This window comes from Micromys minutus (genome assembly GCF_963924665.1).
Source record: "Micromys minutus genome assembly, chromosome: 10".
Lineage (NCBI taxonomy): Eukaryota > Metazoa > Chordata > Mammalia > Rodentia > Muridae > Micromys > Micromys minutus.
The window spans coordinates 48931974-48944294 of NC_137979.1; the positions used below are offsets into that span (position 1 = coordinate 48931974).

The following is a 12321-nucleotide window of genomic DNA, read 5'->3' on the forward strand; positions in this document are numbered from 1 at the left end:
TCTTTTCTCCTTTTCTGCAGTGCTGGGGATAGCCTCATGAATGTAGGTTACCAAGCCATGCACCACAAGCTCCATCTTTATTTCTGATTAATTAACCACTGCCTTATCCCACTCTACCACTCTATCCAACTTTGAATTACTCCTAACTCCTTCCTTCCTCGAATACCTCACCTTAGCACACAGCTGAACATATTACCTTTCGTTAAGCAAAATGCCCCTTGGATTCTATTCATTGGTGTGTTCCAGTGCCAAGCTCACGATAGCCATATACCAGTGTCTGCTGACCCTCCGTCTCCCCACTGTTCCCAGATGGTTCCTGAATCACTGGTCTATTCTGTGTAGCCTAACATTGACTCACACCACATAGTAGTTTTGCATTACAATTTAAAAAATATTTGTTTCATGTATGTGACCACATGTATGTCTTCATGTATACCAGAAGAGGGCATCAGATCCCATTACAGATGGTTGTGAGCCACTATGTGGTTGCTGGGAATTGAACTCAGGACCTCTGGAAGAGCAGTCAGTGCTCTTAACCATTGAGCCATCTCTCCAGGTCCTTATCTTACTCTGTTTTAACTACAGTTTAAAATCTATTTTGCCTATGCAAGTGTGGGATGTGTGTGGAGCCTGAGTACGGAGTCACAGCGTTGGAAAATTGGTTTTCTTCTACCATGTGAGTCTCAGGAACTGAATTGCAGTCATCAGGCTTGGCACTGAGTGTCTTTACTCACTGAGCCTTCTCCCTGTCCTTGTTCTTTCACCCCAACCCTTTGTGGCTTCTTTTGAAATCAGGGTCTCATTTAGCCCAGGCTAGCCTTAAACTTCAGATCTTCTTGCCTCCACCTCTAGAGTGCTGAGATCCTAGGAATGCCACCACTAACCCTGGTTTATGCACTGGAGTCATTTTTGTTTTGTTGTTTTTCAAGACAAGATTTCTCTGGGTAGCCCTATCCCAAGACTTTGTAGACCGCATTAACCTCAAACTCAAAGATCTGCCAGCCTCTGCTTCCCAAGTGCAGGAATTAAAAGTGCACCACTGTGACAGGCTGATTCGTTTTAAAAGCATGTATTATTCATGTGTGTACACATGTCACACAGGCCAGAGGGTCTTGGGTCTGGAGTTACAAGCAGTTGTTAACTGACTGATGTAGCTTCAGGGAACTGAATCTGTGTCCTCTGCAAGAGCAGCAAATCCTCTTACCTGCCGTCTTTCCAGATCCATGTACTGGAGTTTTAGAAAACAATTTCTGTTGTTCCAAGTATAAAAGACAAGAGTCAAAGATCTCAGCTCAGTTCAGAGCAAGTTAAGTCCAGGACACTCAGGACTGCCACTGGGGGGACAGCAAGTAAACAGAAGAGGAAAACAGAAACTAGGAAGCAGCTCTATAAAATGGATAATAATTGGACTATTTCAGGAAGACAAAAACCAGCCTCAGAAGAGTTCTGGGTACACCGTTCATGTGTAGAATGCCAACGGGAAGCCAAAGTAGGATTCAAACACAGGCTTCTTTGTCTTGTTGATACCGGGAATAACACAAGCAACCAGAGCAGGAGACCAGAGCCAGAATCCAGAGGAGTAAGTAGAGGGCTAAGTGAGGAGTGCTTAAAGTGGGGTATGAGGGCAGGAAAGACAGGAAGGAACTCACAACAGTAAGGGGGCCTGAATGCCATGCTAACGAATTTGAACATCTATTTATCAGAGATTAAGAGTTCTAAAGATTTTCATTTTATTTGAGACAGGGTTTCACTATGCAGACCAGGTTGGTCTGGAATTCAAAAGATCTGCTTACCTTTGCACCCTTGAGTGCTAGGGCTAAAGGAACATTAACATGGCCAGCTATCTAAATAATGTTAGGAAATAAAGAGATTAAATCACCAGGTTTAGCCAAGATGGCTCAGGAGCAGCAGAGGCCTGCAGGCTAAATGGTCCAAGTTCCATCTTCATTGTACAAGGCACTAAAAGGACCAGTGCCACATGCTTGCTAGCATCCGGTACAAAATAAAATTAACAAAGAGACTGTGCTGGCTAGTTTTATGTCAACTTGGTATAAGCTAAAGTCATCTAAGAAAAAAACCTCAATTAAGAAAATGCACCCCCCCCCCCATGAAAGAATGAAAGAACAAAAGAAAAGAAAGACTGGGTTGTGGGAGGCAAGGGTCCAGTCCATTGTGGGTGGAGCCATCCCTGGTCCTGGGTTCTCTAAGCAAGCAGCTGAGCAAGCCAGTAAGCAGCACCTTTTTATGGCTTCTGCATCAGCTCCTGTCTCCAGGTTTCTGCCCTGATTGAGTAGGAACTCTGACTTCCTTTGATGATGAACTGCGGTGTGAAAGTGTAAGCTGGAGATCCTGCCCTCCCAACTTACTCTGGCATTTACCACAGCAATAGATAGCTGAGACCAGCTTAGAGTGGGGCACTGGCTGCCTGGAGCTACAAGGAATGGAGAAGGACCTTGTGTAAAGACCAGCTGGGTAGGGTAGAATTCTCTGTTAAAGGTGGTGATGTCTGAAGCAGGCACTGGTGGTAAGAGTAAGACAGCAGAGGTGGGCATAGAGACACAAGACTATAATCCTTGGGAGGAAGATGACACACCGAGCTTGAAGCTAGCCTGAGCCTTATACCAACCCACCAAGGTGACAAAACCAGAAACAGCAGCCAAGTACAAAAGCAGCAGCTGGAAGTGGCCAAAGGTACAACAAAGGCTTGGTCCCTGGCTGGCTGATGGGGTGTGTTACCATGGGGTGGGAAGGATGCATTGCTTTGGCTCCAAAACTGGGTTATCTTGCTGCTGAAAGCAGGTTGAGGATTGGCGATATCCTGGCTTTCTTAGTCCATCAGTCTGTGGGTCCAGAATCCCTCAAGGAACCCAGTTCACTCTGGGCACCATTTATCCAACAACCATCAAGCTTCTATTATGGCTTGGCATTGATCGAGGACTACCTAGAGGTGGCTTTTCTGTTTTTAAGATGTAAGAACTAGCTTCCTGGGCTGGTGAAATGGCTCAGTGGTAAAGAACACTGGCTGTTCTGAGGCTCCGAGTTCAATTCCCAGCAACTACACGGTGATGCACAACCATCTATAAAGGGATCTGATGCCCTCTTCTGTACAGACAGACAAGAGCACTCCTACTAAAAACCAACTTCGGTTGTTCTCTCCAAGCTTACAGTTTCACATGAAGCACTGAACACAAGATGGGTGGCACTTGGGTTCCAAAAAGCTGCTGAGTTTACAAGGGTCAGGAGGTTAGATTCCAAGCAGGGAAGCCAGCTAGGAAAAAGCTGCAATAATCAGATTAGTTGGTATGGGTGAGGTGGATCTTTCTGTGGCAACAAGAATAGAAATAGTTGAGAAGTCCTGGATTAGTCATCATGGACATAAGCAGGAATACTTCTGTTTCGAGACTAGATGGCTGAGCCCTTGTCAGAACAAAACTGACTATGCAGCCGACTTCAGAGAGCACCAGCTATGCATCCGTCTTTTCTGCTTGCCCCCTTCCTCGCTCCCACTTTTCACTAACACTGTTTGAACACAGGTATTTGGCATTTTAAGCACAGTTCTGAGCACTCAGCTTGGTAGACAGAGAGCAAACAACTTCATCAAAAGAAGGGAGGAGACAGACATCACACAGCTCTGAAAGGCTGAGAAGAGGAAAATATCAATGGACACCTTCCATGCCAGCTCTCCTGCCCCTCTTGATGGGACTTCCTGGTGTGGCTTCAGGCTCATGGGTCAGGCAGAGGCACTCTACACCACAGTGGTAGAGTTGAAGATGGTAACTCAAGCCTGGTAATACAGAATTCCACCTGGAGGTCAAAGGCTAGGCAGATGAATCTTATAATTTCATTGTTCTTAAAAAAAAAAAAAAAAAAAGTGCATATTCCCAGTCATCTGCCTAAGATTGGAAACAGAGTTTTCCTCTCAAGGTAAATTAATCCTGACCTTGGGCAACCTGAATTCTCAGAGCAATTTTCAACATTCCAAGCTGGCCTAGAACGTCTATTATTTGGTTGTGTCCAACAGGACATTGTTCATAACCCAAGCTCCCACCTGCCCCAGCCTATGCAGCAGCAATCACAACAGACGCCACTAAGTTTCCACAAAGCATCGGTTTATTAGAAAGTTCCTTTCCCTCATTTTACAGCATATATATCTCTATCATATGTGATAAAGTTAAATACAATCTGTTATGCTTGTAAGGATAGGTTATTTTGTTTTTCTTTTCTTTCTTTTTCTTTTCTTTTCTTTTTTTTTATGTTTTAAAGTCACTATTCTGGAAGTTAAAGAAAACTGCCTCCAGGAAGGCAGAGGCGGCCAGAGGATCTACAACCTATCGGAAAGCAGCACAAAATGTTAATACTGTTTTATTTAAATATTTACACAAGCTGAAAGCAAGAAGAACCAGTCCCTTCACTTCAAATAGATGCCATTTTTCCAGGGCTAGTTATCCAAAAAGTGATACTTGTAAACCAACAGAGACACTGAGAAGATAGGAGGGGCTCAGCCAAGTAAGTGCCTCATTTGCCCAGCAATTGCTTCTCTAATAAAGCCCATTCCTTTGGGGATTTGTGAAGGCAGGGATAGAGAACCTTGGCCTAGGCAAATAGGGTTTATGTCAGTTGAATGCTTAGCTAGTTCTAGTCATAAGAAGAGCACTAACAAAGGAGATGAGACCTGCATTACAAGCACCTTTGGGTCAGTGTTAAGGAGGGCTGAGAGCCTGGGGGAAGGCCAAAGGAGAGAGGGATGGATGGACTTCTGGTCAGTATCACAGGAGAAAAGAAAAGAAAAAAAAAAAGAACCTCTACTGCTGAAACTGAATTCTAGCTGGACAGACGGCACAGAACTGTGAAGCCAAAAATCTTGACCTACCTATAAATGTGCTCAGCTCCCAACAAAGAGGAGAAAACCGTCCCGACTCTATTATCCTCTGGTCTATTTCTATTTTAGTTTCTAGCCAACCCAAAAGGCACATTTTAAAAATTGTCAGAGGGGGCTAAATACTAGGAAGGCAAATAAGACTGCCTGGAACAAGGTACCCAGAGAAACCAAAGGGTCCCTCTTCCTAGACAATCACCGAGTGTCACTGCTTCCAGAGAATAAAGCTGTTGAACCAATCCTCCCCTCCTCCACGGAATCCACTGTTTCTCTGTATAACAAAGCACATCAGGGAGACCACTGCAACTGAGCATCCTTCAGACATCGGCAGCTGCCTGCTGCTCATCAACTCAAGAATCCCAGTGCAGGACGAACCAACCACTGCAAATTATTTAACACTTGTCCCAGCAAAAAAAGTTAGCATTTTTATAGTTTATAACTTTAAAAAATACAGGAGATTGATAAAATATACATGCTTAGTCATTTTTGCATCTAGCAGAAAACAAATACTTTATTTTTTAACCTTTAAAGTTTCTTAATTCAACTAGGGCAAACATATTTACAGAAAGCCACCAGAACAAGGATCACTTAAAGAGCTGGATGTAAAAAATATTATTGCAGTATACTACAAATACGGAACCTTTTTAATATGAGCTACAAAAAGCAGCATTTACGTTTATAGAGTTCAGTGCAATTTTACATTAAAAAATCCTATAAATTAAAAAGAAACATCAACATAACAGAAGAAAATATACCCTTCAGACACGAGCTCCTTTATGGGAAGCACATGGGTGACCCTATGTTCAGCATAGCTTCAACTCATGATAGGATCTTGTTTTCTGGGATATGTAGATGCCTCTTCTGGGATGAGGGGCATGAGGACAGTAGTGCCAAATGCATGGCTCTGTTTGTAAGGAAAGTGGATCGAATTGCAGCCTGAGTTGCTTTTGGTTCTAGGTTAGACTCCCTCTTCCACCTCACCTGGGATAACGTGTCCCAAAGGGATAGTCAAAGACACTGCCGAAAAGTGGTGGAGCAGCCTGGCCTTCCTCGTGGCACTGAGAAGGCAGGATCGGATGGGCCCATGGCAAGTGCTTCGGTGACAACCCATTGGAGGAGGAAAATGTTTTGAAAATACAGAGGGAAGTGCAGAGGATCAGAAAGTAGAGGAAGGAAGGATTACTTGACAGTCTGGAGATGTTGCTGCAGAGGAGTGTGGGTAGCACTTACTGGTGTTCCCTAGCTTAGAAACACAGGAGGGAGTAATAGAAAGGGGGAAATATCCCTGATAGTAAACCCAAAGCAGACCTCAAATCTAATTCCATCCCTGCAAGCCAAAACTCATTTCTTTGGCTGTCACGACACTGCCTGTTCCAGCTTTCACTTGCTGGTATAAATGGCTCAACACCCCCAAGGGAAGAATAGGTCACCTTCCCTGGCTCAACATAGGCTTCCGACTTCCAACTCAAGTCCCATGGCTGGGAGGGTGCTGCAGGTCCTGTCCTGAGAAGATGGGGTGAAGTAGTGGGTGAAGATGGAGGGCAGTGGCAGCTGCTGCAGCAGGTCGGGGAGCAAGCAGGGTAGGGTAGAGGGCAGCGTGTGGGACAGGATGAAAGGTGAAGGGCCCAGGATGGATAGCTGAAGCAGGAATTATATGGATAGGGTGGCTGGCAAGAAAGGTGGCAGGGTGGCCAGGGATAATTGAATGAGTGAGATGGGACAGGGAAATCGGGGTTAGATGGGGCTGGGGAATGTGATGCACTTGGGCAAGTGGCTGAGGGTGAGGGTGAGGGTGAATGCCAATGGCAGCGGCAGCAGCTGCAGCATGATGCTGTAGGATGGCATGCTGAACGGTTGTGATGGAGGTGGCAGAGGCTGTGGCTGGCTGCTGAATGTGGATGGGTTGCAGGGCTGGTGTGGCTGGAGCTAGGGCTGTTGAGGCTGGAAAGGCCTTTACTTGTTTGGCCAGAAGTTGCTGCTGAATGTGTTGCTGTGCAGCCTGCTGGAGCTTGCTGTACTTCTCCATCTCCTCAGGGGTGAATGTGATGGGCTGGCTCTCTAGAGGAGCCAAGGAAGCATCCTCAGTCCCATCTGTTGACTCAATACTAGGTTCCCCACTGGGAGGTGCATAATTGGGGAAGTGCTCAAGGTCTGGGGCTATAGGCAGCAAGCTGGATTCCACAGGGCCTGGTTGACTGCCCCTATCCAGAGACTCCAGAGTATCCCCATCACTGGGGTCAGGGAGGTAGTTATGGGAGATGGCTGGATCCCCAGGGTAGTCAGTGTGTGCTGGGGTGCCTAATGGAGCCACAGAGTGATCAGCAGTAGCTTCTCCAGACTTTGGCTCTTCTGGGGGAGGGTCTGATAAGGGACCAGCTGTTTCCTCTGAGAACTGATGCCCAAATGGAGCATCACTGCTCCTTGGGGACCCTTCTTCTGGCTCTGAATGTTCCTGTTCTTCACCCCTTTCCAAGCCAGGCTCTTCACATTTCTTATTAGACTTCCGGGTAGCTGGAAGCTTCCCTATCATTGGAAGAACAGGCTTATTACCAAGAGATGGGGGGAGCTTAGGCCCAAAGTAACCTTGTGGGGGATTTTTGTACTTGAGCCCAGCCTTATTAGGGGTGGCCAGCACCTCCTCACACACATTGGGTTTCCTCTCCATTTTCCTGGACTGGATCTTCTCTAGCAGCAGTCTGGCAGTAACAGAATTCTTATCTTCAGGACTGCAGTCACTTTCTGACCCTCTTCCTGTGCCAGTATTGCTATTCTGGGAGGGCAGGCCTGCTCCTTTACTGTCGTCTCCTCTGCAGTCTTCTTTCTTTCCATGACCTGAACGGAAATAGTGGGGAGACTGGGAGCGGTAAATCTTTGAACGAATGAAATCCCGACGGCCAGAGCGCCTTTCCTCTGGGCTCTCATGACCCCATGATCCCTTTCTAGAGCCTGATCTCTGAGAAGGGCTTCTGGTGCTGCGGCTCCGGTCCCGGCTATAGCTTCGGCTTCGTTGCCAGCTGTGGGCTGTGGTGCTGCGACTTCTCCTCTTGCTTCGACTGCGACTACAGCTGCTACTGTGACTTCGACCCCGGGATCTTGATCGCTCCCTTGTATGACTCCGAGATCGGCTTCGGGACTGGCTGCAACTGAGGCTATAGTCATCATCAGACGATGAGTATTTGTGTCGTTTGGACCTGTGTTTGGAGCTGGCATAGTCTGAATCATCTGAATCATGAGAGCGCTTAGAGTGCCTTCTTGATCGGTCACTGTAGTCACTATAGCTATCATCAGAGTAACTGTGCTGTCTACTATAGCAGCTCTGGTCTGAAGAAGCGTCAGAGCTGCTTGAATAAGAACGCCTGGAGGAACGGTGTGAGGAATGGCGATGGCCAGATCGAGAGCGGCTACGAGAATGCTCACTACCCGAGTCTTCATCTTCCTCCTCCTCCTCCTCCTCTTCCTCCTCCTCTTCTTCCTCACTGTACTGGGATGGAGACTTCTGGTGCAGTCTGTGTGAAGAAGCATCATCACTATCCTCATCTCCACTACTGGGTTGGCTTCGATGGCTAGACCGGCTGCTGTGTTTGGTGCTAGCTCTCCGCTGGCAGGAGGAAGTTGGTGGTTCACCTTTGTGTTTCCTCCCACTGTGATCTTGGGAACTGCTACCACCTCCACTATCATCCTTCTTGCCACTGTTTCCTTCTTCAGCAGGAAGGGATCTCCGCTGAGAATCATCTTGAGCTCGGCGCCGTCTTCTTGGTGGTGCAGGGCTGCCACTTCCAGGAGGTTCTGGTTTGGGTCCTCGTTCTGAATCAGCTGGGGCTGATGATTTGTTTTTCTTCCGTTTTCGTTTCTTGCGCTTCTTAGACTTCTCCCCAGACTCTGCCTTAGAACTCTTCTCTTCCATGTCAGCCTTGTGTTTACGCTTGTGCTTACTGGATTTTTTGTGTTTCTTTTTCTTTTTGTGTCTGTGAGACTTGCCTGATGGTTCTTTCTTGCTGGGATGGCTTCTTCCAGTGTCTTCAGTTTCTGATGCATGGCTACCCCCAGGCTCCTGCTTGTTCAGGCTGCTACAGGCAGCCCCTGAAGCACGTTCATCTACTCTGCCTTCAGAAGAGAGTACTACATTCTGCTCTCCCTCCTTACTTTTATTAGGTTCTCTAGGATCAAGGCTCTGGAGATGATCCTTTGAGGAACCTTCAACATCTTTTGGCTTTTCTGTCCCTTTAGCATCTTTGTTTCTTGAAAGTTTAAAGTCAAAGTATAAAGGATTACAACTATAGGAAATGGAAGGTTCTGCTTTGGTGAAAATGAGTAGTTCTGATGGCCACTGGAGGGCAGTGCTTTCATCCTTGCTCAAAACTGGAAAGAATGGACCAGTAGGATGCTTGGGTCCCTGCCCTCCTTTTGTTGCTGGGGTGGCCTGAGAGATTCCTTTAGGATCGGATTCATTCCTCAGGGTCTCTGAAGTCTCCCCACTCTCCACACTCTGCTCACCCTCACCACCTCCCGAGCCTTTCTTTGTTTCAGTTTTGCCTCCAGGCTCTGAAGGCCCAGCCACAGTGGCTTCCTTTTGCAGCTCAGAAACTTCACTAACTGTTTTTTCTGTTCCTTGGCTTGCTGCTGCCTTACTGCCTTTAGGCTTGGGAGAACTGCTTTTTCTGTGTTCCGGGGCATTCTTTGAGTGTGTACCATGATCACCTTCCATTTGTTCACTGGCTCTCATGAAGAGTAAGAAAGGGAAATTCGGTTTGACTTTGCAGTGTGCAGGGGGGATATAGTGGTAATATTCTGGCTCTGTAGCCCCTGTCCCTTCTTCCCGCTTCATCTTTTTCAACTTGGACAGTGTTGAGGCAAGGGACCCCCCATCCTGAGGGTCTTCATCTTCTTTCTTTCCATCAAGATTACCAGTGCCATCGGTATCTCCCACCTTCTGCACCCCTTGTTCAGAACTCTTCTCATCAGCCTTTGTTCCATCTTCAGAGGTTCCTTCCTCTGCATGGTCCTTGAAAACTGATGCTATTGATTCAAGTTTGACAGGAGCCTTCTTGGCAAAGGAAAACGACACTCCCAATTTCTGCAGTGGAGGCCCCAGATTATTCTTAATGCCAAAGCTGATACCTTGGGAGGCTACCCCAGGAGCCTGCGACAGTCCAGCAGTATTAGTGATCTGCACTGATGTAAAGGGGCCCCCTTTATCTGTGGAGAAGTCAGACCCAAAGCCACAAGAAGAGACAGCACTTGCACCACTGTTGGCTGACGACTCGTCTTTATCCTCCTCTCCACCATCTTCGTCCACAGCCACCGTGGTTGGTCTGAACATGGGCCCACTTCCAGGTGCACTACACAGTGGTTGAGAAAGCGAGAAAACAAAGAGGATTCAAGTTACATATCTTACAACATATTCCTCTTCTTTGTTCTTCCACTCACCATACTTCAGCCTCAAAGATGCAGAGTGGCTGGCTGTCCCTAGCAATATGCCGAGGAATGGAACTTGTTCAACAGAGGTAGGCAAAGTCTCACTTGATTAAAACACCAGGCCAGGTTCCCAAGGCCAGCTAGCTATTGCTATCCTTTAGGCCGTCTTGTATACAAAAAGGCTTACCTTACAACCCAAGTCTTTAAAACCCACCTCATAGTTTCTGCTCTAGTCTGTTACCACTTTTTTTTTTAAATTAAAATATTTTCCTCTTGGGCTGGTGAGAGATGAGATAGCTCAGTGATTCAGTGGTTAAGAGCACTGGCTGCTCTTTCAAAGACCCTGGGTTCAATTCTCAGCAACCACATGATGGCTCACAACCATTATAAAGGGATCTGATGCTCTTCTGGCATATAGGTGTACACGCAGACAGAACATATCATATATTAGAGAAATCATATACTTAAAAACGTTTTTCCTTTTCATTTTATTTTAAATTTATGTATACATTTTGCTTTTATGTATGCCTGTGTAATACATGTATGCATTGCCTTTGGAAGTCAAAAGAGGACATCGAAGATTGGAGTTTCAAGAGATTATGAACTGGAAATTGAATCCAGGTTCTCTGGAAGAGACTCTAGTCCTCTTTAACCACAGAGCAACCTCTCTAGCCCCTCCACTTTCACAATTCCATGTATTTATTGAGTGTGTGAGTGAGTGAGTGTGTGTGTGTGTGTGTGTGTGTGTGAGAGAGAGAGAGAGAGAGAGAGAGAGAGAGAGAGAGAGAGAGAGAGAGAAAGAGACAGACAGACAGAAAGAGAGACAGACAGAATGCATGCCAAAGGCCTGTTATATAGAGGTTAGAGCTGGTTCTCTCAACCATGTGGATTCTGGGGTTTAAAATTGGATGGCAAGAATCTTTACCATCTTGCTGGTCCTTCCAATCTTATTACCCTATCACCTGGCATATGATCAACTATATGGACATGCAACTATTCCAAAGATTATTCTGCAGGCCATGGTGGCTTAAGTCTTTAAGCATAGTACTTAGGAGGTTGAGACATAAGTATTATTATTATTTTTTAAAGATTTATTTATTTAATGTATATGAGTACACTGTAGCTGTCTCAGACACATCAGAAGAGGGCATCAGATCTCATTACTGATGGTTGTGAGCCACCATGTGGTTGCTAGGAATTGAACTCAGGACCTCTGGAAGAACAGCCAGTGAGCCATCTCTCCAGCCTGAGACACAAGGATTATTATTGAATCCAAGATTGGCTTCATCTATGCAGTGAGTTCTAGTTTATCCTAGACAACAAAGTAAGACCTTGTTTTTATTCCCCTCCAAAGGGCTATATTTCATTTAGCTCAAGAAAGGCTTTTTCCCCTGCACTTTCAAACTTACATTAAAAAAATTTTTTCTTTCTGCTTATGTATTCATTTGTGCCTTGCCATTCATGTTGAGGCTAGAATCTGAGAGAGTAGGTTGGTTATCTTCTTCCATTATACAGAGCTGGTGGCAAGTGTCCCAAATTTCACTTTTATTTTATTTACTTTTTTGAGACAGGGTCTCACTATGTAGCCTTGGTTAGCCTAGAACTCATTTTGTATACAGGTTGACCTTCAGCTCAGAGATAAGCCTGAATGCTGGGAATAAAGGAATGCTCTACCACACTTGGTTCGAATTTCATTTAAGAAAGAAGAAGGAACAAAGGGGAAGGAGGAGGAAGAAGAGGAAGGGGAAGAGAAGTGGTGGTGGCAACAGTAGCAATAGTAGAAGATATTGGTTTAAATCTAGTTATATAGTCCAGGATGACCATGAACCCACACGGCAATCCTCCTTCCTCAACCTCTAGAAGGCTAAAATTACAAGCATATAATATTATTATATGCAGCTTACAAATGTATATATTCTGAATTAAACATAGCTGGAAGCCTCTACTGGACTACTTTATGGTTATGTTTGTTTTATAAATTAGTCTTCCCTATGTCTTGGGCATCATACCTACAGTCACGCTTTGGTTTA

The 12321-nt window shown here is 45.7% G+C and overlaps 1 protein-coding gene across 3 annotated transcripts in view; it reads right to left on the minus strand.

The window, feature by feature from the left end:
* Nucleotides 1–4111: 4111 nt before the first annotated feature.
* Nucleotides 4112–12321, minus strand: part of GPATCH8 (G-patch domain containing 8) — a 75939-nt gene continuing 67729 nt past the window's right edge. For all 3 annotated transcript variants that reach the window (XM_080924295.1, XM_080924296.1, XM_080924297.1), the window contains one exon: nucleotides 4112–10215. In XM_080924295.1, coding sequence (XP_080780421.1) covers nucleotides 6342–10215 — 3874 coding nt within the window. In that variant the 3' untranslated portion in view covers nucleotides 4112–6341. The remainder of the gene's footprint in view (nucleotides 10216–12321) is intronic.